Source organism: Colossoma macropomum, unplaced genomic scaffold (assembly GCF_904425465.1).
Source record: "Colossoma macropomum unplaced genomic scaffold, Colossoma_macropomum, whole genome shotgun sequence".
Classification (NCBI taxonomy): Eukaryota; Metazoa; Chordata; class Actinopteri; order Characiformes; family Serrasalmidae; genus Colossoma; species Colossoma macropomum.
In genome coordinates this window covers 35,257,289-35,282,871 of record NW_023494801.1, presented here as the reverse complement: position 1 = coordinate 35,282,871, position 25,583 = coordinate 35,257,289, and the positions used below count along the sequence as shown (strand labels likewise).

Here is a 25,583-nt window from a genome sequence, read left to right as displayed (position 1 = left end):
TTGGGTTTGTAATAACTACGTTAATATTACGTTAAGTTTGCTAGCGTTAGCTGGGTCAGGTTTAGTAATTGACCTAACGTTACCCAGCTGGCTGGGGTTAGCGTTGATGTTAACACGGCCTTGTTTGCAGTTTTGTGTTGTCCTTGAAATAACTAAGTTATCTCGCTATTGAACGGTAAGTTAACTTAACGTTAGCTCGCTAACTTTACCCAAGGTTGGCTAAAGAAATGTTTAGGTTCTGTGCTTCGTTGCAAATTTCATCGAAATGAACCGCGTTGTTTAAGTGTTTCGGAGCCGCCTGTAAACAGACGTTTTGTAGATTTGGAGCGTTTAAGGCTCATTTTTACCGGAGGCGTATCTGCTTCTGTTAACGTTCCTGTCGGGGCGGCTGTTACCGATTTTAAATGCGGATCGGCGCTGTGAGAGCGCCAGTGTAGAGACACTGAAGCTCTAATAGCGCAGTTGAGGGAGCGTGTTGTTGAAGGTCGTGCCGTTAGTTTACCGCCCACATGTCACAGAAGCGCAGAGAGCAGCGTTAGTGATTTATACAGAGAATCTGCTTCTCAGTCATCACGTGTTCCAACTGAATCAGTAGACTTTGACCCTCGTGTGTGTGAGGCAGGTACAAGATGAGAGTCAAATGGATGTGTCAGAAAAAAATCAGCGATCTTTTTCTTCGAAACGTCGGCTTATTCTACTTAAAATTGCAGGGGCAGTTTCTTCTACCTGCTTCGACCATACAGAACATCGCGGAGGAGATGCAAAACATACATGACCTGGGTCAGACATATACTTTGAGTAAACTTACTTCGCTGCTAAAAAATGACATCATTATCAGATGAGGACGTCACCAAAGTTTGTGAGTCTGTCCGGGGATTTGATCTGTTCTCTACATGTCACGCAGGGCCAGTGAGGACAGCATTCTCAAGAGCTCAGTCTTACAAAAAAATGTTCAACTATGTGGAACCTAAGAAAATATGTTTAGGAAGAGATGAGAACAGCACAGATCTGTCTGCCTATTATGTGCCTGTGAGAGAGACTTTGAAATGCTTGTTAGAATCTGATCTGTGGCGGAGTTGTGTGTCAGGGGAGCACTCAACTGAGTCTCCTTCAGATGTGACATTAGTGATGGTCAGATATTAAGATCCAACGATTTTTTTTGGTCAACATCCATCGTATTTGAAGCTAGTACTATACCAGGATGGCTTTGAGGTCGTTAACCCTTTAGGCTCTGCAAGAACAAGACATAAAATATTAGCTGCTTATGTGTCTGTTGCTAATGTGCCACTTCATGTATGGTCTGACACAGACCACATGTCACTTGTTTTATTGTGCAGAGAGAAAGATTTCAAAGAATTTGGGCATGCTAAGGTGTTCTGAATTAATAGCAGACTTGAAGGAATTGGAGGAGAAAGGGATTGTACTAACAGATGAAACAGCAGTCAAAGGAACCATATATTACATTGCTGGAGAAAATTTGGACTCGCATTGCATTGGTGGCTTCTCTGAAAATTTCAGTTGCTCAAAACATTTCTGTAGGTACTGCCTGATAACACGATCTGAATTTCAGGGTGATGACCTAAATCTGTGCGGACCGGAGCGCACCATTGAGAGCTACAATTCTGCTGTTGATCGCCTCCTGATGTGGAAGGCATAAAATTCAAGTCAGTATTCAGTTTTTTGAAATACTTTAATGTGTGTCAGCCAGGTTTGCCACCTTGTCTAATGACATCTCTAATGACAGGCCATGCAGAATTGGAATTTTCTAAGGCTGCTGCCTCTCATAATTGATGACAGAGGGAAAGATACAGCAGATGATGTGTGGCAGTTGACTCTGCAGCTGAAAGACATTGTGGACATGATATGTGCTCAGAAAATCTCTGTGCCTCAGGTTGCATATCTTGATGTTCTTATTCAAGAATATTTAGAGTCAAGAAAGGCTCTATTCCCAGAGAGTAACCTCAAACCAAAGCATCATTATTTACATAATTACCCAGCACTGATTCTGAAGTGTGGCCTCTTGATCAGGCTGTGGACAATGCGATTTGAAAGTAAGCACAGTTATTTCAAGAGATGTACGAGGAATTTGAAGAATTTCAAAAACCTCTGCCATACTCTCTCTGAAAGACATCAGATGTTGCAGGCTTATCTTTCTGCTGGATCAGTGGGTCAGACTGTCTTGCAAGTTAAAGGTCCTTCTCCATTTTACTCAGTATTATACAGTAAATCCATTCAAGATGCAGTCAGACAATTTGGCCTCACTGAGACCAAGACAAAGGTCACAGTAGAAATTCTGTATAAGGGAACATCATACAAGAAAGGACAATTCCTTGTCACAGGGAACACTGATTCCATGGAGTTTGGTGAACTAGTGCTTATTTTGATAAAAAAATGACATTGTCCATTTTCTGGTGTCCGTGTATACATAGCAGAATTCCTTCCTCAGTACCATCTGTACTCAGTTAAGAAAGCCAGTGAAAAGATGTAGTGTCTAAACATCAATGACTTGACTGATTTCTATCCATTGCCATCTTACATGAAGGATGGATACCAAGTGGTTCCTTTGAAACACAGTGTGTTGTCACACTAATGAATGTCTTGGGCTGTTGTTCTGGTGTTAAATGAGATTTATTCACACTTTCATAGTCAGAAATGGATGATCCAGAGCAAATCAACATAAGCAGTGCCATTACTGAGGTGTTACCAGACCTCCCAGCCTCAATTCTAAATATAGTAGAGGAGACACTACAATCGTTGGGGGTGGAGACACTGATGGCTGCATAAGTTGGGACATGAACTTAATGCCAGTGAGTGAGACACCAGAAAGCCAACAGGAGAAAGAAGACAAAATGAAGGTCCTCAGTGAACAAACTAACTTCAGCTCAGATGAGGTAAAAACCCTTATGAAGTGCACCTACTACTCCCAACGTAAAGAGATGAATAAGGGTACAGATCTGCAGTGCTTCATGGAGAATTGGCCTTTTTTGTTCCGAGAGATTGGCATGGTGGTTCACTTCCAAGAGCTCACTGGAGTATCACTAAAAGAGACTTTACTAACAAGTGTGGGAAAAAAAGGGAAAACGGCTTCTGGACTTCATGAGAACCGTTTGTGCGAACAAGAACAAAAGAGTTTTGCAGGCTGTCACAAAGCTGAAAATTCTGAGATGACAGTTGGAGTGTTGCCCAGAAGATGTCAAGGATGTGGTGCTCCTTCATTTCTCCTATTTCGAGGAAAAAGAGGAGAACCTCTTACACTATGTAGATGAAACATGTCTGGCAACAGAAGTACAAGTGGAAAGCTTGCCTGTGACTCCATGCATCATTGTATGTGCCAAGTTAATATTCAGTTTTACTGAAGGAGCCTAAGCTAATGTAAGGAAATATTTAATCAAACGCATCATCATGCTTAAAAATGCTAGTTGTGTTTCTTCCCCCTATTTTTTTCTCCATACAAGTATAATAGATCTTCCAAGTTTGACCTGTCAGCTCCTTCTTTGTGGGAACAAATGCTTCATCGGGACTGTTTCATCTCTGAAGTGAATGAAATGGATCTCGACCTGCAAACACCATTTTAAGCTGCTAAAATGGTTTGAAGGATGCACAACAAGAACAGAATGCACAATAAATGTGTTGTCATGCTTTCTTCAAAACATTTTTCAGCTCACAGTGGTGTTCGCAGGTCCAGTTCCACTTCATTCATTTTGGGGAACAGCAGTCCTGGTGAAGCACTTGTTCTCACCACAGGAAAGGACAGCTGACAGGTCAAACTACACTCATATAGAGGAGAAAATACCACTGGATGGGGAAGAAACACAAGTAGCATCTTTTAAGACCACTTTTGGATGGTAATTGCTGATGTGCTGTTAATTATTGTCTACCTGTATCTTCTTTGCAGGAACCTCCTGCTATACCTCAAAGCAGTTCATGCTGAGTCTAGACCACAATGACCAAACCTCCACCTTCATTTCTGATATCTGTTTGATGTTTGGAAGCTATTACTGCCTCAATATCCACTATCCCGTGTATTTGGGCTCCACACTTGAGTTCCTTCAGAGGTATATGTGTGTGTGTACGTGTACATATATATATATATATATATATATATATACACACACACACATATGAGTTAAATCTCCTCTTCAGAACAAATCACCGTATATTGTGGTTGGTTATGAGTTCTTGTGTTCGCAAAGGTGTTTCTTCAACATCAATCCAGAGAGGGGCACAAAAATTGAAACAAGGAAAAACAAGAAACAACTGTCAGTAAACCCAAGAGTCCTCACCCTCATCGCAGATCTCTCTGATCACAAGTGGAGAGGGACATGTTCAGGATGGATTTATCCAACTGAACTCTTATACAGTACTAGCTGTATGGAACAGTATGCACTGTTAATTGTTGACATTCAGAATAGTGTTCTTTGATGTTTTCAGCTAGCTTTAGTGTTTTAATAAGCAGTGTTTAGTTCTTTTAAATTTATGTGAACTGGCTTATTGTACATTTTGGTGGAATTACTAATGCCTGATGATTACTTGAACAGTTCAAAGCAACAGCAATTATGTTTGTCATTTTTGTCGGAGGCTGTTTCAGTTAGCTTAAACATTTTAAAGGGGAAGACTGACTTTCATTATATAATTCTGAAAATGGCAAACAGTAATTTAGTTCAAGATTTTACAATACATACAGGGAGCTTTCCAATTTTGGCTTTTTCTTTTTCTTTTGCCAGAAGCAACTTTTCAGAAGATTTGGTCACTTTTTTTGATTTGAAATTGTCTGTGACCCATGCAGGGAGTTTGCAGAGCTTAAGACCACTTGAGCCTTTGTTTCAGTTCTTTTGTGACACTCCAGAGTAGGTTGAAGGCTGCTGGCATTGCTAAGATCTAATAATCTAATAATCTCCTCTAAGGTAAGTAAACTGAGCACATGTCTAACAAATGTTTTAACATTTTAAGAGTAAAATGTCTTAATTATCTATACACACCGCTCTTGTATAAATTCTGTTTATTACAAGTGTAAAAATGTAAGTCTTTCACTCTTGCCACCTTTCATGCATTGCTTTCATACTCCTGTGAGCAGTTATAGACCTGGAAGTAACAACTTGCTGGCCTTTGTGGCACCTAGGAAAACGGTGAGATTCTAATACATTTAAATATCAAAAGCAAGCTGTTTTTGATTTTAACTTTCAAAGATGATTTGTTTGGCATTTCTGCTTTATTGGACAGATGCAGTATTAATAGACAGGAAACACAGTGGAGAGAGGGGATGATATGCAGAAAAGGGCCCAAGCTGAAATGGAACCTTGGATGCTGCAATAACAATATGTATATGTGTTCTACCAGCTTGAAAAAAATTTGAAAAAGCAATTGAAAATAGTAACAACCATAAGCAATACACTTAGTCAGCAGTTCATTTGGAAAAGAAATTTTTAATTTTGGCTGCTTTAGTTTCACTTTCACCGGGCCTTTTAGGTTGAAGATCCTGAATACAGGTGGGGTAGTGGCGTTTGGGAAAAGGAAAAAAAAAAAAATGCAGGTGCTTTTGTTTCTAGCCTTTAGGCTGTTTGTTTCCCTGGCTGTAAATGCTGATTTGCAGAGTTGAAATAAAAAGCTTCAGTTTTGGACCAGACCCTTGACTCCACTAAGTTTCAGACAGAACCTAAATAACACAATGTATTGCATTTAGCTGCATTATCATTAAATTTCGTGAGCCCACACTTTTGAATGTCTTACCCTTACTGACCAGTCTGGAACAGGTAGCAGTTTAATACCAGCTCTCGATACCTATCCCTAGTGTTCACCTTAAAAAAAATAAATAAATAAAAGGAGGTAGATATGGAGGAAAAGGAAAGACAACGTGAGTAGCGGAGGTTGGGCTGTGAATAGGCTCAAAAGTGAAATGACATCTGTTTCTACCTTTTGCCCTGATACTCTGTCGACTATAAACTATATTCTAGAATGCTGTGCCATATTACAGAAACTCGCTATCTTTTAGATTTGAGGGTTAAGATTTTTCACATTCGTATTACAGAAGCAAATTTTATATTAATTTAGGCTCTTTATCTTATCTTGCAACATCTTATCTCAATGTAGGAAATCTTAACCTACTCAGTTGAAGTTGACAGTTACCTAGCAACCGACCATGATGTAAAAAGGTCAAACAAAACTTGTGGGCTAAGTTAAGAATATTGTGAGAGCCCCCCTCATTATTTCTTATTATTCACCACCATCACTGTAATATTTCATCATCAACATTAACACACGAAGGTGATCAGAGGGGCGGTGGAGATCGAGTCTGCAGTGTCTGAGATCTTTAAAACGCAGAGTTAGAAAAGAAAATCATCTCACAGTGAAAGCAGCGTTTTACAGTAGAAATAAATGGAGCTCATTATGCTGGTAGTGAACTATGCTGCTGACACAGCTGCCTAAAAACCATAGAAACGGACCTTAAACAGAAGTGAGGACCCTGTTGGGGTTTGTCCTAATTTCAGTCCTAACTGAAGTTGTCATGGTGACCTAAAAAGATTTCAGAGGTAAGAAGTTTCTGCAATATGGTTCCTGGTTTCTCCTATACATCATGGGAGCTCAGCTTAACAACAGTCAACAGTTAACTGTCAGTTTATCTCCGTGTAGGCATCATGCTCAAGAACTACATCAATCTAACTGCTTTTTTTCTGTTTTACGGTGCAGAGAGGATGGTGCCAGCCCACAGTGAACAAACACCTGATGGGCAACATGTGAGTCCTCAAGTTCCAGTTTCTTGAGCATCATGTCCATGTGAGAGTCTATCCCATGTTGAACACCCTCTTCAGTCAAGTCTGGACTCGGTGACTCATTACTCTTGATCAACCAGGGCAAGTGGCTGTTTTTTGTCCATGAGGTTTATTCATTCCACCGTGGATTATCCTATATATGGACACATGCTGTTTTTTTCAAGATCTCAACACTAATTTGTGAGTGTGCTGGACAAGTTATTAGATCAGTTCAATTTGTTTTTCACAGAAAATCTGTAAACAGTTTCTTAATATTTATCTGTGGTAGTCTATACCTTTGTTTACAATGGACTTTATTTGTTATTTTCTTTGTAGTTTATCATAAACAGTAGTTGACTGCAAAGTTTATGCCAACTAACTGTAACCCCTTATGTGTTGTACCATTTTTTGCAGTGGAATCCTGGCAACCACAGCTGCCGGTAATTTACTGTAAAGTTGAACTTTGCAATAAAGTACTGTAATATATAATACAGTTTTAGTGTGTCCATCACTGAGAGAGACCGTAATTATCTTTACAATATATTTGTTGTTTTTAAAATTGTTTACCATTGTAACGTTTGAGGCATGGAGGCGGGATGCAAATGCGAGTTTTTATTGAAATGAGAGTCCATAACAAAAACAAAACAAAACCAAACTACAAGCGCAACAAGCAAATAAGATACAATACAACAATACACAGAGGGGAAACGAGACACACCTGGGACTAATGAGGGGCGGAGCTACAAGCAGGTGGAACAGATAACAAGGGGGCAGGACCAGGGAGGAGACACAGAGCAACAACAAAAGCACATGGTACAAGAAAACAAAAAGACACATGGCTACAACAGAGGGGAAGAAACAGACACTCAGAGGGAGAAAAGAAGGAATCCGTGACAGAACCCCCCTCCTAACGCGCAGCTCCCGAGGTGCGAAAAACAAAGGCCATCCAAAGTGGGAGCCGGTTAGGAGGAGGGACCGGGCAGGAGACGGGACTGAAGACAAAAGTGGAGAGAGAACAGGAGACTGGAGCGGAGATACAGGATACAAGAGGGAAGTCTGGACAGTGGAACAGACATGGTTACTGGGACAGACATGGACAGGAATGGGTACAAAAAGACCAGACACAGGAACAGAAACCCGGATAGAGACTAGAACAGATATATACAAGGTGACAGGGACAGAAACAAAACTATGGATCGGAGACTGGACAGACATGGGGGCACACACAGAATGAAGAAGTTCATGTAGGTGAAGGAACTGGGAGGTTGACTGGGCAGGGAACTTGAAAGGCGAGGAGAATGTTACTTGAACAAGGAGCCGGGGAAACGTTCGAAGAGCAGGACACTGGAAGGTCGGCACTGGAGCAGGACGCTGGGAGGTTGTCACTGGACGCAGAAAGGTTGGCATAGGAGGGGGTCTCTGGGAGGTTGGTGGCGGAGCGTGATGCTGAGAGGCCGGTGCCGAAGCGGGACAGGAAGTGAGAAAAGGAGTATCCCAGGGTGCAGGAGCAGGAACTGGGACTGGTGACCCTGAGACCACGGGCAGGTCTGGAGACATGGAGGTAACCAGCAGGTCAGGGAACTCTGAAGTGACGTCCTCGGCAGCAGCCTGGGCCACAGCGACGTCCTCGGCGGCAGGAGGGCCTGCGGCGGCGTCCATGGAGGCAGCCTGGGCCGCAGCGACGCCCCCGGCGGCAGACGGCCCTGCTGCGACGCCCCCGGCGGCAGGCGGCCCTGCTGCGACGCCCCCGGCGGCAGGCGGCCCTGCTGCGACGCCCCCGGCGGCAGGCGGCCCTGCTGCGACGCCCCCGGCGGCAGGCGGCCCTGCAGCAACGTCCTCGGAGGCAGGCTGGGCCGCTGCGACGTCCACGGAGGCAGGTGGCCCTGCAGCGACGTCCACGGAGGCTGGCAGGGCTGCTGTGACGTCCATGGCTGAGGCTTTCTCCTTACTAGGGAGCAACAACTGAAGCCGACAGAGCAGATGGTAGCTCTCCTGAAGTCTGACCTCATTCTCCTTGATTAGGTCCTGCAAACTCGCTGCTTCCCTGTGTGGTCTTGCATTCTGTAACGTTTGAGGCATGGAGGCGGGATGCAAATGCAAGTTTTTATTGAAATGAGAGTCCATAACAAAAACAAAACCAAACTACAAGCAAACAAGAGACAAGATTACATTCACAATGCAAGACGAAGACTGAACAAACACAGGGGTATAAATACACAGAGGGGAAACGAGACACACCTGGGACTAATGAGGGGCGGAGCTACAAGCAGGTGGAACAGATAACAAGGGGGCAGGACCAGGGAGGAGACACAGAGCAACAAAAAAGCACATGGTACAAGAAAACAAAAGACACCTGGCTACAACAGAGGGGAAGAAACAGACACTCAGAGGGAGAAAAGAAGGAATCCGTGACAACCATAAACAGATTTATAATATAGCTGTTATTTTTAGAGCATATTTACAATATATGAATTTTTTTTTATAGTAATTTACCGCAAACAAATTTTTAACTGTGAAATTTACAGTTGCCAAAAAAACATACCATAATGTCTTATACATTGTCCCTTTACTTTTAACTGTGAAATTCTGGCAAGCACAGCTGCCGGTATTTTACCATGAATTACACGGATTCTTTTTTACAGTGTACTTACCCTACTCTGACATAAGATTTTTAAGCACATTTAAGCAAAATAAAGAACGCTTTCATGATGCAAAGAACACTTTAATCACACAAAGGGTTCTTTAAGTGTTCATGGATCTGCATAGAACTAATTCTTTACTAAAGAACCCTTGAAGCACTGAACACTTTTTTAAGAGTGTTTAAAATCAGAATTTAAACTCATCACCACACCTGCATCAGGATTTCACCTGAATAGAAACCAATCACTATAGTTCAGAATTTACATTACCCAGTCTTGTTAGACCAGATAAACTACATTACATTGTTTTGATTGTGTTGAATTTTATTTATTTATTTGTATGGAGATACGGTTTGCAGTGGTCTTCTAAATGCTCTTTCCTCTCATTGGTCAGTCTGACCCGTTTGTTTATCTTTATCCTGTGTTGTAAATCTTTGATCTTGCCATGGAAAAGATTCAGGAGACCGGGGTTTGCAGAAATAATGATGGTTTTATTAAAAGGAGAGCGCTCAGTATTCCTGCCTTAGTCTCTCCCCCAATCTGAACAGCAGCTCAAACACACAGCTTTTGTGCTAAGCAACTGACCCCCCACCCCCAACAGAGTAATACAGAACAGTGGGACATTTGAATCCTGTCGTAAATACCTTACTGTGTTCTGCCCCAGGACATCCTCCTTTGGGGTGTTGTAAGGCCATTTGGTGTTATTGTTCAAACCACGGGAACAGAAATGGAGGTGGTTTCTTTCACCCTTCAGCATTAATAGTGTTTAGCAATGATTAACAATTAAAGCAAAGTAAACAGAACACTAGCAAATAAAACAAAATAAAACAATTTCCAACACCTGCCCACAATTTTTGTGAGGCCGTCAGATCAACAGGATCAGATTTATACTCGTTTGAATATTTCCACCTTGTTCAGCAACAAGCGCTTCATCGGGTAAGACTGCAGGTGTGACTGTACACATCTATTCAACTGAGTGATATTTTTATTACACCTTTGAGAACAGATGTACACTCTTAAAAAGGTTCTTCAAGGGTTCTTTAGTGAAGAAAATGGTTCTATATAGAGCCATGAGCACTCAAAGAAGCCTTTGCATGATTAAATGTTTCTTTGCATCATGAAAGGGTTCTTCAGACTGATAGAGAATGTGCTGCATATGGTTCTATGTAGCGCCCAAAGGGGTTCTTATGTTGTTATGCTGAAAACAAAGAAATTGGTTCTATATAGAATAATGAAAACTCTTGGCTCTGAACACCATTAATGTCTGTTCGTTATTATTAGGCTTTATACATTTTAACTTCGTCATGTTTGCTGTGAAGATTCTGAGTCATTCAGCTTTTACACAGTTCGACGCTGAAGTTACTCCTGTAATTTATGCGTTGAGGCCTAATAAGAGTGGTTAATAAAGCGATAGGCCACAAGAGGCCATGCGTTACTGCGATTTTATTAGGGGAAGGGTCTTATTTAGCGAGTCTTATTTAGCACCAATCCTGATGGAGGTGTGCTGAGTTTACACTCTTAAAAAGATGGTGCTGCAAGGTTTGTTTAGTAAAGAAAATAGTTCTGTATAGAACCATAAACACTCAATGAATCCTTTGCATGATTAAAGGTTTTTTTGCATGGTAAAATGGTTCTTCAGATTGATGGAAAATATGGAAGCACTATTTAACCATGGCAATCATTCTTTATTGGCAAAAGCACACTTAGTGTGTAAGAGTGAACTCGGTGGTTTGCCACCAACCATTTATTGAGTCCATTGAGAATTCAACCATTTACTCCCATTCATTGAGGACTTGCTCGTGGGCGCCCTCTGCTGTTTAGCAGTCCTGTTTTTGATACAAGAGGGGAAACAGGAAGAGTCAAGACTCCTCATAAACTGGCTTTGGTTCAACATCATATATATTAGCTTCAACTCCCAGCATTCCCTCTAATGTACATCGATTTGTGTCAGGCTTAATACTGACTTGACCATCACACTAGACTTCATCAATATGCATATTAATACATGAACAGATAAGTACAAATAATTATTGCCAAGTATTTTCATGAAAAAATGTCTGCCGCAGATGTATTTTTCAGGACCTTTTTTATTCATTTTTACAAACGATGCCAATAATTATGGAGTTCAGAGGTGTAAAATTCAGGTCCTGAAAGTAAAAATCCTTCCCAGGATTTTGTTCCAACTGCCTCGACAGCTCTGCTGGTGGTTGGATCAAACTAGAGAAGCCAAAATTTTTCACCTCTGAATGGAGCTGACTGTATTTTTATGTAATGCAAGTCATTACTGTACTGAATTCACTGGTTTATTAATGAGCCACAAGGGTCAGTTCTTTTGAAAGGGTCGGTGTGTAGGCTGGATATTTGGGGGCTGAAATACATCTCTGAAGTTGTGTATATTTTTGTAGTTGCATCAACACCAAACAAGAAACACAGTGTTTCAAGCTCAGAGTTACTGCAGAAACATCTACACTGACCTGGTCAGCATCAGAGATCAGAACCAGAATGAAGCAGTGAAGATAGAAGGGCTGAAGAGCAGCACGTCCTTCTGGATCGGCCTGCTGAGTGATGACTGGGAATGGACCGATGGAGGACGCTCTGCCTACAGAAACTGGGCGACTGGTCATCCTCAATCATCACCGTTTGACTGTGTACAACTGAGAAATGGGAAATGAGGACGTGCAGTGGAGTCCACTCTGTTCTGTGCCACCACAGTAAATCAGGATCTTTCAAACACTAATTAAAACTTAAATTTGATGTAATGTGGGTGAAAAGGCAGTAATGAGAAACACTACAGCAAGTAGGAGGATGTGGAGAAGAATCTATTGAGAAATCAGAGCTCCGCCCTTCCCAGTGTTGATAGGAACTAATGTACTACTTATATTATAAACTAATTGTTGCGAATTATATAAGATGTGAATTTTGTTGAATGTATTTTGTATATGGCTAATTATTTTACTACATGTAGAAGCAAACCATGATTTTGATCTGTCGATTTCTTCATTCTGTTGTATTAAAGTGATGCTGTTTGAATTCTGGTGTAATATCTACTTCATGAATCTCATCAATTATAAACCTTAAATATCATCAATCATAAATACCTACTCATTATTAAGCTCGGATCATATAAATCTGGACAGGACTCTTATATGATCATTCAGTTATGAAGACATGATTTGCATCATTAAAGGGTTCTTTGGTGTGAAAGGGTTTATGTTGTTGGAGAGTGTGGAGTAGATGGTTCTTTACAGAACCTTTTTTGAAAAGTGTTCTATACAGCACTAAAAAGGTATTGTTACGATGTGAAGTTTGTTATAACAGAACCTTTTTAAAAAGGTACTGTATAGAACCATCGACAGCACATTCACCATCAAACTGAAGAACACTTTCATGATGCAAAGACTCCTTCAATCACACAGAGGGTTCTTTCAGTGTTCATGGTTCTATACAGAACTATTTAAAAACCCTTAAAGAACCATCATTTTTAAGTGTGTGTGTACTAGATTAGTGAAATTTTTAAAATCCCTCTTTAGAAATCAAGACCTATAATCACTGTGTGATATCAAGAGTGACTTTAGGAATGAAATATGATTTCATAAACCTTAATGTACAGAATACATGCATCTACAGATAAACAAGTCATTTATTTTACGTTTGTGCACAACAGAGTAAAGAGGAATGTGAAATAGAGCCGTACAGCGCTGTATCTTTCACTGTGTTACTGCAGTAAATCATGACTGGACGAGCTCTCTGATTCTCTCAGTGTTCAGTGTCACAAACACAACATACCTTCTGTAAATCAGTCACTCTAAAACATCCCTGTCTGTTTGTGTTTTATGCCTCATCAGCCCTGATCCATGTCAGTGCTGAGCGTATGAGCTGGGAGAGCTCTGGATTACTGTAAGAGAGATAACAGGAGGGCTGTTCTGCACATCGAATCTGATCTGGACCAGAAAGAGGTGGAGTCTGAGCTCAGGAGGAGGCGTGTCTCTGGGCCTCTGAGGGTGGGGCTTGGACAGAGTCAACTCTCTGAGCTGCTGAAGTCGTTCACTAAGCTGGCTTTGGGACCCTGGACCAACTGGAACGAGAGACGGACAGAGTCTCCGCCCTCCCTCAGTGGGCTGGGACAGACACTGTGCAGGAAACATTCAGACAGAAGATGGACGTTTCCTGTTTGCTGGCGAGTCTTAATCTTAATAAAAGAAATTGTACTTTTTTCCCGCTAATCCTGGTGTTTTGGGCTGTAATTGAGTCTCCAAATCTGGAGCTGCAAAGCTGCAAATTATTTTTTCCTCACAACATCTGGAGCAGAAACACAGACGCTATAATGAAGTTCACCTCTAACGGCGCCACATTACAGCGTTAATCATCATTACTGAGCAGCGGGGCTTTCATTTCTCTATGATTTCGCTGTTAAAGCGGGAGTCTTTAAGAGTCTCTTCCTCATATCGCTTCAGTTTTTACTGATACAGTAACTACATCAGATATAGAAACAGCTGTAAAAACATCATATAGTCTCCTAAAATGCCAGGATTGGGCCTGTCTGCTCAACACTAATGCCTGACTGCCTTTATCACACACGTGCAATCTGCTCGCGTATTTGCGGTTGAAGTGATAGGAATTTTTTTTGTTTGTTTGTTTGGATAAATAAAATACGACCCTTTATTCCACCGTTGTTTACTATTTGATTTTATGATTAGTTTCTGAAACTGTAAAATGAAGCTATTTCTTGATTTTTCCAATGACAATAACAAAACCAACAACGGGAACTGACCCATTTCCCGTTTTTCAAAACTGCTTTTGAAATAAAAATAAAATAACCAAAAGATACTCGAACCACAGCAGCACCCAGTGAGTAGTTAAATTACTAATTCGCTGATCAGAGAAGCGAAAACAGTGCAGACAGTCCGCCCCAGGTGTTTTGGGCTCAGGGCGATTTGTCATCGATGGAGCTTGGATGCCATCGTGTGGTCAAAAAGTGAAAGTCGTAGAATCAGAAACATTTTCACGTGTGGAAATATTGTGACTGAGTGACTTCTTGAATTACTGTGTTTGTGATGCTGCGTAAATAAAATGTGAATGAAATGACGATAATTTTAGAGTATAATTTTATGGCCAAACCACATCATTTCATACAGTAATTCAGCATTTACAATAATGAGTCTAATGGTCTTTCTCGGACTTGCCGATTCACAGTTTGACCACAGGATGGCGCCCAAGCTTCATCAGTGACACGTGCATGGGCGCTGTAGCACTTATTTCCTACATAAACTCTCTCATACACGGTAATATATTGTATATAACACACACACACACACACACACACACACAGACACGCGCATAATTATACGGTGTTTGTGTTTTATTAATCTTACAGGCTTCTTACTCCATAACAGTGTTGCTTTACGTTTAGGGCAGTCTAGTTTAGCCCACTTTGACTTGTAATTATTAAATACTTTTAAAATTAGACCCGCGGCGTGCTCAAGGTGTTCCTGGAGAACGTGATCAGGGACGCCGTCACCTACACCGAGCACGCCAAGAGGAAGACCGTCACCGCCATGGATGTGGTTTACGCCCTGAAGCGTCAGGGACGAACCCTGTACGGCTTCGGAGGTTAAGCGCTCGACTCGAACAACGATAAACACAACGGCTCTTTTAAGAGCCCCCCACACCCCCACCAGAAGAGCTTTTCCTTATGACCCAATAACATCACCAAACTTTATATTATGCCTTCCTTAGTAATTTTACTTTTTCAAGACCTTAATCTGATACTGGAACAAGCGGAGCGGTGGCGAATGTTTAAACTAGCTCGAAATCCTTTAAACATGTTTAGAATTGTACTATCATTTTATTTCATGCGCTTTCGTGAGTTGATGGGCAAAACATTCTCAGGAATGAGGGAAAAAAGAAACGTTATATTTGTAATAAGCCCGATAAGGACGTTTGTATTGTACGTGATACTCAATAGCTAAGAATGCGCGGGAAGGTGAACAAAGGAAGAGTCTTTAGCTGGGAGGGGGAGGAGGAGAAGGGGGGGGCTGGGAGTTGTCCGCCAAGTGAGTCGTTGACATTTGTCCAATGATCGTGTGTCTGTGTTCAGAAGGGCGGAGCTATAATTTGAATATCGGAGTCTAGATAAGCCGGTGCCGGGCGCGCTTCCTCATTCTTCAGTTTTACTCGAAGAGAAGAAAATCATGCCTGAACCCGCCAAGTCCGCCCCGAAGAAGGGCTCCAAGAAAGCCGTGACCAAGACGGCTGGTAAGGGAGGCAAGAAGCGCAGAAAGTCCAGGAAGGAGAGCTACGCTATCTACGTGTACAAGGTGCTGAAGCAGGTCCACCCCGACACCGGCATTTCCTCCAAGGCGATGGGCATCATGAACTCGTTCGTCAACGACATCTTCGAGCGCATCGCCGGTGAGTCGTCCCGTTTGGCTCATTACAACAAACGCTCCACCATCACGTCCAGGGAGATCCAGACCGCCGTGCGCCTGCTTCTTCCCGGTGAGCTGGCCAAGCACGCCGTGTCCGAGGGCACCAAGGCCGTCACCAAGTACACCAGCTCCAAGTAAGAAGTGACGGAGACTTCATTAAACCCAACGGCTCTTTTAAGAGCCACCCACGTTTTCGCACAAAGAGCCCTTTACGTTTGCGAATGTCAGGGAGAGCAGGATGTTTCTGCGGAGTTGGGGAGAAAATATAAGCTAGGGTTGTCCGCATTTCAGTCTGTTTTACTGCATAATTACTTGCTAGTAGTTACTCTATTGTGTGGGTAATGGTAAGGCTTGTAGTAAAATAAGTTATATTTCATGTTCTGTAGAAGTGTAATGAATGAGTGAGCAAAATGTTTATGAAATTAGACTAAGTTAAAGTAGGTTAGATGCTAGGCCTTACATCTGTGATGTAGAACCAGGCATTAAGACTTATGCAGTTAGAGTAAGTTGGCCTTAGGCTAATGCTAAAGTACCAATGAGTACAGGTAGATTAAGAACTAAACCTTAGGTTGTTGCTGCTGGCAGTGTAAGTAAAAGTAGTTTTATATAGACTTATCACTAAGCCTCTGGCTTCTAAAGTGGTCAGAGTTAATAGAGGTGGCTGTGGAGCTTATCATGTAGATAGGATTAACGTAGGGCAAAGCCTTAGGCTCCAGAAAAAGTTAAAGTGAACTAAAGCTTTCAAGCTAGGCCTCAGGCTTACAATGATGTTAAAGTAGGGGAGGGCCTCAGGCTTGTGAAGGAGTAAGAGTGAGCGTACTGAGATGTATAGTGAGCTGTTATAATGACTTATAAGGAAGTTGTAGAATGATAGCAGGTACAGAGCTGGGCTTTTAGCTGATGATATAGTTTAAGCAAGCAAAATATTTCATCAATATTAAAATCAGGTACAGAACCAGGCTTTAAGCTCATATTGTAGTTAGAGTAGACTAAATTAGTCTTACAGCTATGCCTCAAGCTTAACATGTAGTTAGAGTAACAATAAATGTAGAGTTAGGCCTTTTTGAGGTTCATGGTGAAGTTGTAAAAGTGAAAGTAGATTTAGGGCAAGACCTTGACTGTTGCTGAGGTCAGAGTAAGGTGATGACCCCACCTTGCCCATCCCAAATGTTACAAATCTTTTGAGTTACACATCATTATCTCCAACTTTCATGATTACTTTGAACACCATTATATCCAAACCTTACATAGGTTATTACCTTTCACACCATTATTAATGTCATTAGTGATTTTTTATCCATAATTATTCCATTATTTCCAAACCAAGAAGTAAAATATATTTTCAAAGATAATCATAGGCCAAGGCCACAATCAGGCCTAGACCTTTAAACTTTATTCACTTTGTGTATTCCCACTATTCAATATGGTTATAACTAAGTCTCTCTGCGTATGTGCTTTTCTCCTTCAAAGACATTTTAGTTCTCAGATGGAACAAACAGGTTATTCTCTGAGTGTGTGCCTCTCCTAGATTGGGCCCACTTGGCACACACCACTGCACTTTGCTTTCATACTGAGGGTCACCCACACACACACACACAGGGAGAGCCATACAGTAAAATATAATAATATAATAATGTTTTCCATGTGAGCTTGGGGTTATTTCCTACTTGTCAAGTCAAAGTTCATTTACATTTTGTACAACAGCACATCAGCAGAGAGCAGGCTCTGGCCCCGTGGGGGTTAGGGTTAGTTCCGCGTCAAGCTCGCCGTCAAGAGCCTTTTGACGGAATGCAGTCTGGCGCAAACCAAAGGCACCGGTGCATCAGGCTCTTTCAAGCTCAACAAGAAGCAAAAGAAGCTGCCAAAAAGCCAAGAAGGTAGCGGTGAGTTAGATTTTTCTTCGTGTTGCACTTAAAAATTAGTCATTGCTAGTCAGTAGTGACATTATTGGAAAGCGCCAGGCTCGACATTATAGTCAAGTTGCCGTTTGCATTTACATGAATGAGAATAGGAGCGAAAATGGGTTAGAAAAACAGCGAGAAAACAGGGACTTTATTTGTTTCTTTCCTTGTCTTCATCTCTTTGTATAATAATAATTACAAAACCATGATAGCAATAAAACAATAAAGAGAAAATAATGAAATTAATGATATAAAAGTATATACAACAATAAAACAAAATCTATTTAATATGTGTCTGCAGCACACATCAATATATAAAAGCACACCTATGCTACATAAAAGGGCAAGTTGTGGTTTGGTGGTCTCTCACTGTCCTGGAGTGAATGTCACTCATACATATCTGGCTGATGGACCTCCTAATATAATCAAAATCTTTATTTTCCAAAGTATCTTATGTATTCTCTCTCTCTCTCTCTCTCTCTCTGTCACACACACACACACACACACACACACACACACACACAACACACACACACGAAGGGGAGGGGGAGAAGCAGAGAGCATGGAGAGGAGCGGTGGGCGGACCCTAAACTTTGACGACGCTAATATGATTGGTTGTTGGAAGTCATCGCATTTTAGCCAATAGAAACACAGCAGCTTTGCCTATATGGAGGGCGACCAGAGACCGTTGTCTTCTATTTCAGCTTAGTTCTGCAAAGCGAAAGGAAGTGAAAATGAGTGGAAGAGGGAAAACCGGAGGTAAAGCTAGAGCGAAGGCCAAGACTCGCTCCTCCCGCGCCGGGCTGCAGTTCCCTGTGGGCCGTGTTCACAGGCTGCTGCGCAAAGGGAACTACGCCGAGCGCGTCGGCGCCGGCGCTCCCGTCTACTTGGCTGCCGTGTTGGAGTATCTGACCGCTGAGATCCTTGAGTTGGCCGGCAACGCCGCTCGCGACAACAAGAAGACCCGTATCATTCCTCGTCATCTGCAGCTGGCTGTTCGTAACGACGAGGAGCTCAACAAACTGCTCGGAGGAGTGACCATCGCTCAGGGTGGCGTGCTGCCCAACATTCAGGCTGTACTGCTGCCCAAGAAGACCGAGAAGGCGGCCAAGACCAAGTAAACTGGGTTTTTCCGCTAAACTGGAAAAAAAACAAAGGCTCTTTTAAGAGCCACCCACCTTAGCAACAAAAGTGCACGTTTCCTTTTCATTTCCCATGTAAAAACCGTACAAAAGCGGTTTTCGATCAGTTGTGTCAGGTTACTGTGTACATTAAAACGAAATAAAAGGATCACAGCATCGCCACGTCCCGCGATTGCATACTGCGTTCAATTTAGCTTTCATTTTACTTGAACACAAGGTGAACAAATCTACATAGGCGTCTGTACAGCTACGCGCGTGAAAGTGAAATAAATGGCGTGTAATAATGAAAGAACCAAAAATCTGACGAACGTTACACACGACATGTAGGAGATAATGTGGTTCAGGAGCCCGCCAAGGCGTTGGGGCAGAGTCTTGTGATTTCAAAATGTTGACGCCCAATAGCGTTCAGCCAACGCGTAGGGAGTCGTCCAATGGGAGGCGGGCACATTCAAGACGCCCAATGAGCGGCGAGCAGCTCGAGCGCTTAAAAGCGCCGCGGTATGTGTCTAAACTTATTCTATAGCTTTGGTAGGGAGGAGTGCAGTTTGACATCATGGCAAGAACCAAACAGACCGCCCGTAAGTCCACCGGTGGCAAAGCTCCGAGGAAGCAGCTGGCTACCAAGGCTGCTCGTAAGAGCGCCCCGGCTACCGGTGGCGTCAAGAAGCCTCACCGTTACAGGCCCGGCACCGTGGCTCTCAGGGAGATCCGTCGTTACCAGAAATCCACAGAGCTGCTGATCCGCAAGCTGCCCTTCCAGCGCCTGGTGCGGGAGATCGCTCAGGACTTCAAGACCGATCTCCGCTTCCAGAGCTCTGCCGTCATGGCCCTGCAGGAGGCTAGCGAGGCGTACTTGGTGGGTCTGTTCGAGGACACTAACCTGTGCGCCATCCACGCCAAGAGAGTCACCATCATGCCTAAAGATATCCAGCTGGCCCGCCGTATCAGAGGAGAGCGCGCTTAAATTCAACGGAGCGCTGCCAGGTTTCCCCCAAAACACCCCAACGGCTCTTTTAAGAGCCCCCTCACTTCTCTGTCCAAAAGAGCAACTATCCTGGTAATCTCAAAGTTACTTCGAAAGTACTGTACAAAGTACTGCGACTTAACTATCTGTCTGAGATAGTTCTGCCACTGGTATTCATTTTGACTAGTGTAGTGGAACAGATTCGAGTCTCTCAGTCGTAGTAAGGCAAAAAAAAAAGGAGCGGCTTGAGTATGATCTGCTTCACATGCTCGTGTTACACAGCTTTCTGCTCAATTTTTACCAAACACTATTAACACCAAAAAAAATTACTGCTTTAAGCGCCCGCCTATACAATGTAAAAATAGCATCTGAAATATATCATGAACGTGTTTCATAAATACAGACACAACCCTGGATTATGGAGGAGCAGATTTGCCAAAATGAAAAATAAATACAATTAAAAATAAATGGCTTAGTAAATTAATATGAAGTAGAATTCCAAAGAATAATAAATCTAAAAATAAATATACATAATAATATATGAATAAATAAAACCTTATATAAATCAATGTCTGCATTTATTCGTCCATTTAGTAATTTCCCCTTCTCACTCATTTTTATATATTTTTTTTGTTTCTTTATTAACATTTTGTTTTTCTATTCATTTATTTCCATGACTATTAATTTCTTTCTTTATTTCTCTGTTTATTTATTTCTGTATTTCCTTGTCCTCATGCTAATAAAGGGGCTGTCAGTCAATGATGTCACAGCGTCTTAATACTCCTATTGGTTGATCGATGTCAGTTTCTGTAGATCGATTGTATTTGTCTTGCTCTCTCAGCGGTAACTGAGGACCAGACAGTACAGTAACGGCTTCTTACAGCAGCAGACAGTCAGAGATCTGAGAGTCTCGGCTGATCTGGCTGAAAATGCAGGTCCGGATTATTGACTCTTCCGTTGGAGGCTGTGGGGACAGTTTGCTCCATTTTGCTGCCTCTGCTGATTCAGAGGTCAAGCCGTAGTGTTCAGAGCTTTGGAGGAGGAGTTTCAGCGTCTTTTTCTGTAGAATTCAGATCAAACTCAGACATTCGGACGCCCGTCTCACACACGGCCTGTGGAGCCATCGAGAGTTATTCATTGGCAGGTCTGTCTGTTCGTGACATTGCAGCTCTTTATGGAGTGAAAGAGCAGTTTAATCAGCTCTTCTCCTCCTGGTCTTGACTGCTAAGCCTCAACGTGAAAAACACGCCCCCTAATCATATGAACGACGAAATACAGAAATAAATAAATGAATTAATGAAAAAATAAATAAAAATATAGATACGGGAAAATATTTTAAAAAAAGGCATTAATAAAACAATACAGAAATAAATTGAGAAATATATAACTGCAAATTAAAGAAACGTGTTTATTCACAATTGCAATATATAGTTTTTCTTTTATTTATTGATTAATTTACTGATCCATTTATTTTTTTAATTTTATTTATGGCGGAACTCCAAGTAACGTTTTCTCCACCTCTACAAAACATCATGTTTGAAGTCACATAACAGAAAAAGCTCTTTAAGCGGAAACGTGGGGGGCTCTTAAAAGAGCCGTTGTGTTTATCGTTGTTCGAGTCAAACGCTTAACCTCCGAAGCCGTACAGGGTTCGTCCCTGACGCTTCAGGGCGTAAACCACATCCATGGCGGTGACGGTCTTCCGCTTGGCGTGCTCGGTGTAGGTGACGGCGTCCCTGATCACGTTCTCCAGAAACACCTTGAGCACGCCGCGCGTCTCCTCGTAGATCAGACCCGAGATACGCTTGACACCGCCACGGCGAGCCAAACGGCGGATAGCCGGCTTCGTGATGCCCTGGATGTTATCGCGGAGCACTTTACGGTGACGCTTAGCGCCTCCTTTCCCGAGACCTTTGCCGCCTTTTCCTCTTCCAGACATGCTGCTTCGTTCCTCTCCTGAACGCTACGAAAAGAACCAGTGACAAGCGGAGCGCCGTACGGCCTGTTATACTCCTCTACAGGACCTAGATGAAATCAATGAACAGGAGGCGGAGCCACGCACAACAGACAGTACAGAGAAAACAGCAACGTGGTGGAATCAAGGAAAACAAAAAGCAAATATTGCCATGAAGTAAATATCACTCATATTACTATAATTATCGCTATTATTAATACAGTTTTTAGCATTATCATTTCACAGCCTTCTAAATCTCATGTCATTTTAAGGCGAAATGTAAAAAAATGTCTAAAGTACAAAACAAAAAGAACAAGAAAAAGAACGAAAGAGAGCAAAAAAGAAAGATTTTTTTTTATCAATTGTAAAACATTTCATCTTAATTTTAAAAGTATTTAATAATTACATCTCAAAGTACGTTAACCTAAGCTACTCTAAACGCAAAGCGACGCACTGTTATAGAGTTAGAAGCCTGTAAGAATAATAAAACACCAAAATACTGTTTAAATATGCGTGTGTGTGTGTGTGTGCGTGTGTGCGTTGCTACATTTGGAATAAATATCTAATTTTATAGATAGATATTTTGTCATATTCTAGAATATTGTTCTTTTATTTGATGTTTCTTATTAGTTTAGTGTTTCATGTGAGCGGGAAGTTATCCAGGCACTTTTAGTTGTACCGCGTATGTGAAAACTTTGAAACTTTGACCTTGACAGGGACACGCAGTAGCTAAGAATGCGCGGGAAGGCGAACAAAGGAAAAATCTTTAGCAGGAGGAGGAGCAGGAGAGGTTGGGCGAGAAGCTGGGAGTTGTCGGGAAATCGAGCCATTGGTTGCTGTCCAATGATCGTGTGTCTGTGTTCAGAAGGGCGGAGCTATAATTTGAATATCGGAGTCTAGATAAGCCGGTGCCGGGCGCTCCTCCTCATTCTTCAGTTTTATCCTCATTCTTCAGTTTTACTCGAAGAGAAGAAAATCATGCCTGAACCCGCCAAGTCCGCCCCGAAGAAGGGCTCCAAGAAAGCCGTGACCAAGACGGCTGGTAAGGGAGGCAAGAAGCGCAGAAAGTCCAGGAAGGAGAGCTACGCTATCTACGTGTACAAGGTGCTGAAGCAGGTCCACCCCGACACCGGCATTTCCTCCAAGGCGATGGGCATCATGAACTCGTTCGTCAACGACATCTTCGAGCGCATCGCCGGTGAGTCGTCCCGTTTGGCTCATTACAACAAACGCTCCACCATCACGTCCAGGGAGATCCAGACCGCCGTGCGCCTGCTTCTTCCCGGTGAGCTGGCCAAGCACGCCGTGTCCGAGGGCACCAAGGCCGTCACCAAGTACACCAGCTCCAAGTAAGAAGTGACGGAGACTTCATTAAACCCAACGGCTCTTTTAAGAGCCACCCACGTTTTCGCATAAAGAGCCTTTTGCCGTTTTGTGTGTGAACATAAGCACAAAGTTTCTTTCGAGGCTCAGCGCTTTGCCGTGTTCGAATCCATTTTCCCGCCTAATTTCTCTGCTGAAATGGGCAGTATAAATGCGTATACAAACAGACCCGGATATGTGCATATGAAAAATTCAGCTCTGCTGCAGTGTTTTGTTTTTGGTGCACGTCGTGCTTGGTAAATACCGAGCAGAAAGTCAGTATCGCTTGCCTGAGTTACACACAATCATCGTCAAGCTATATTTTTGTGCTTTATTCACGGAGAGACTAGAAACTACTATAACACTGCGATATCAGCAGCAGGACTGAATGAATATCTCACAGATAATTAGGTCACAGCACGTAAAACCGTTGGGGTGTTTTGGGGAAACCTGGCAGCGCTCCGTTGAATCTAACCGCGCTCTCCGCGGATCCGGCGGGCCAGCTGGATGTTTTTCTTCTATTGATAAAACGGATCACCCACATTTTCCTTTCAAAGAGTTGGATTTTCCTTCGTGTTGCACTTAAAAATTAGTCATTGCCAGTCAGCAGTGATGTTACTGGAAAGCGCCAGGCTCGACGTTATAATCGAGTTGCCGTTTCCCTTCACATGGGTGAGAATTGGAGCGGAAATGGGGTAGAAAAACAGCGGAAAACAGGGACTTTCTTTGTTTTCTTCTTTGTCTTCATCTCTTTCTCTCTCAGTTCAGATTTTCTTTACTGACGTGACAAATTTACATTTGTATTATTAAAGTACTCCAAAAATGATCAGAAGTTATAATAGTAATAAAAACAACAAAATAATAATAATAATAATAATAATAATAATTATCATAATACCAAAACCAATATTGATAATACAAGGAGAAAGTCTAATCAATATTATAAAAATATATACAGTAATAAAAACTATTTAATATGTGTCTGCAGCAAATAACGAGACAAAAATATTAATTGTCAAATGTATTTTTGTAATTTCATATGCATATATAACAGTGAAAGGAAAGGTTGTGGTTTGTAGGTCACTCACTGTCCTGGATATTTGGCTGCAGTGGACACTGATGGACCTCCTAATATAATCAATAATTCATCTTTATCTTCCAAAGTATTTTATGTATTTTATCTATTTTTCTTTTTCTCTCTCTCACACACACACACGCGCGCGCGTGCGTTCAAAGGGGAGGGAGAGAAGCAGAGAGCATGGAGAGGAGCGGTGGGCGGACCCTAAACTTTGACGACGCTAATATGATTGGTTGTTGGAAGTCATCGCATTTTAGCCAATAGAAACACAGCAGCTTTGCCTATATGGAGGGTGACCAGAGACCGTTGTCTTCTATTTCAGCTTAGTTCTGCAAAGCGAAAGGAAGTGAAAATGAGTGGAAGAGGGAAAAACCGGAGGTAAAGCTAGAGCGAAGGCCAAGACTCGCTCCTCCCGCGCCGGGCTGCAGTTCCCTGTGGGCCGTGTTCACAGGCTGCTGCGCAAAGGGAACTACGCCGAGCGCGTCGGCGCCGGCGCTCCCGTCTACTTGGCTGCCGTGTTGGAGTATCTGACCGCTGAGATCCTTGAGTTGGCCGGCAACGCCGCTCGCGACAACAAGAAGACCCGTATCATTCCTCGTCATCTGCAGCTGGCCGTTCGTAACGACGAGGAGCTCAACAAACTGCTCGGAGGAGTGACCATCGCTCAGGGTGGCGTGCTGCCCAACATTCAGGCTGTACTGCTGCCCAAGAAGACCGAGAAGGCGGTCAAGACCAAGTAAACTGGGTTTTTCCGCTAAACTGGAAAAAAAACAAAGGCTCTTTTAAGAGCCACCCACCTTAGCAACAGAAAGTGCACTTTCTTTTATATTTCTTATTCAATGCAAAGAAAAAAATTGATTGGTATCGATTGGTACAGGTTGTGTACATTTGAGCGAAATAAAAGGGTCACCGCATGATCCACGATTGGATATGGAATAAAGTTTAGAAGCTCCTATTCTATTCGAGCACATAAGGCGAACAAACTTACATGAACGTCTGTGTATCTACCTGAGTGAAGGTGACACAGCAGGCGAGTAATGAAAGGCAAAAATCTGAGTAACACTACAGAGGGCGTGCAAAAAAGAACATAAAGCGGTTCAGGAGCCCGCCAAAGCGCAGGGGCGGTGTCTTGTGATTTGAAAATGTTGGCGCGGCAGAAGACGCCCAATAAGGTTTAGACGCGTAGGGAGGCGGGCACATTCAAGACGCCCAATACCGTTTAACCAACGCGAGGGGAGCCAATAAAACCGTTTAATGCTAGTACAAGAAATCACTGCGTCACTGACCAGAGGTCAGGCAGAGTAATGTTTCTGAAATCTCCTTGTTCTGGTTGGTCACCTGCACGTCCTTCATATACCAACAGCATTTT

General features: G+C 42.5%; 5 protein-coding genes, 1 long non-coding RNA gene and 1 pseudogene across 11 annotated transcripts; 6 read left to right on the top strand and 1 right to left on the bottom strand.

Moving 5' to 3' along the window:
- The first annotated feature begins 356 nt into the window (after nucleotides 1-356).
- Nucleotides 357-7,405, top strand: LOC118820955. 6 transcript variants are annotated; one of them, XR_005008296.1, is made up of 4 exons: nucleotides 357-3,372; nucleotides 3,896-4,904; nucleotides 5,075-5,126; nucleotides 6,685-7,405. It is a non-coding gene; the product is annotated as an uncharacterized LOC118820955 (long non-coding RNA). The 6 variants fall into 6 exon arrangements; XR_005008294.1 differs by lacking the exon at nucleotides 6,685-7,405 and adding an exon at nucleotides 5,221-5,935; XR_005008293.1 differs by having other exon boundaries at nucleotides 3,896-5,126.
- Nucleotides 7,406-15,437: 8,032 nt separating this feature from the next.
- LOC118820947 (histone H2B) lies at nucleotides 15,438-16,757 on the top strand. Its single transcript, XM_036589300.1, has one exon. The coding sequence runs from the start codon at nucleotides 15,577-15,579 to the stop codon at nucleotides 15,949-15,951; it is 375 nt and encodes a 124-aa protein (XP_036445193.1). The 5' UTR covers nucleotides 15,438-15,576; the 3' UTR covers nucleotides 15,952-16,757.
- A 1,568-nt stretch (nucleotides 16,758-18,325) lies between these two features.
- On the top strand, nucleotides 18,326-19,088 carry LOC118820954 (histone H2A-like). Its single transcript, XM_036589307.1, has one exon. It carries the CDS (start codon nucleotides 18,449-18,451, stop codon nucleotides 18,833-18,835), a length of 387 nt encoding a protein of 128 aa, XP_036445200.1. The 5' UTR covers nucleotides 18,326-18,448; the 3' UTR covers nucleotides 18,836-19,088.
- Nucleotides 19,089-19,278: 190 nt separating this feature from the next.
- LOC118820941 (histone H3) lies at nucleotides 19,279-19,893 on the top strand. Its single transcript, XM_036589294.1, has one exon. The coding sequence runs from the start codon at nucleotides 19,410-19,412 to the stop codon at nucleotides 19,818-19,820; it is 411 nt and encodes a 136-aa protein (XP_036445187.1). The 5' UTR covers nucleotides 19,279-19,409; the 3' UTR covers nucleotides 19,821-19,893.
- A 660-nt stretch (nucleotides 19,894-20,553) lies between these two features.
- On the bottom strand, nucleotides 20,554-21,781 carry LOC118820952 (histone H4). Its single transcript, XM_036589305.1, has one exon. The coding sequence runs from the start codon at nucleotides 21,757-21,759 to the stop codon at nucleotides 21,448-21,450; it is 312 nt and encodes a 103-aa protein (XP_036445198.1). The 5' UTR covers nucleotides 21,760-21,781; the 3' UTR covers nucleotides 20,554-21,447.
- Nucleotides 21,782-22,721: 940 nt separating this feature from the next.
- On the top strand, nucleotides 22,722-23,994 carry LOC118820946 (histone H2B). Its single transcript, XM_036589299.1, has one exon. The coding sequence runs from the start codon at nucleotides 22,753-22,755 to the stop codon at nucleotides 23,125-23,127; it is 375 nt and encodes a 124-aa protein (XP_036445192.1). The 5' UTR covers nucleotides 22,722-22,752; the 3' UTR covers nucleotides 23,128-23,994.
- Nucleotides 23,995-24,566: 572 nt separating this feature from the next.
- Nucleotides 24,567-25,050, top strand: LOC118820945 (annotated as a pseudogene).
- Nucleotides 25,051-25,583: the final 533 nt, after the last annotated feature.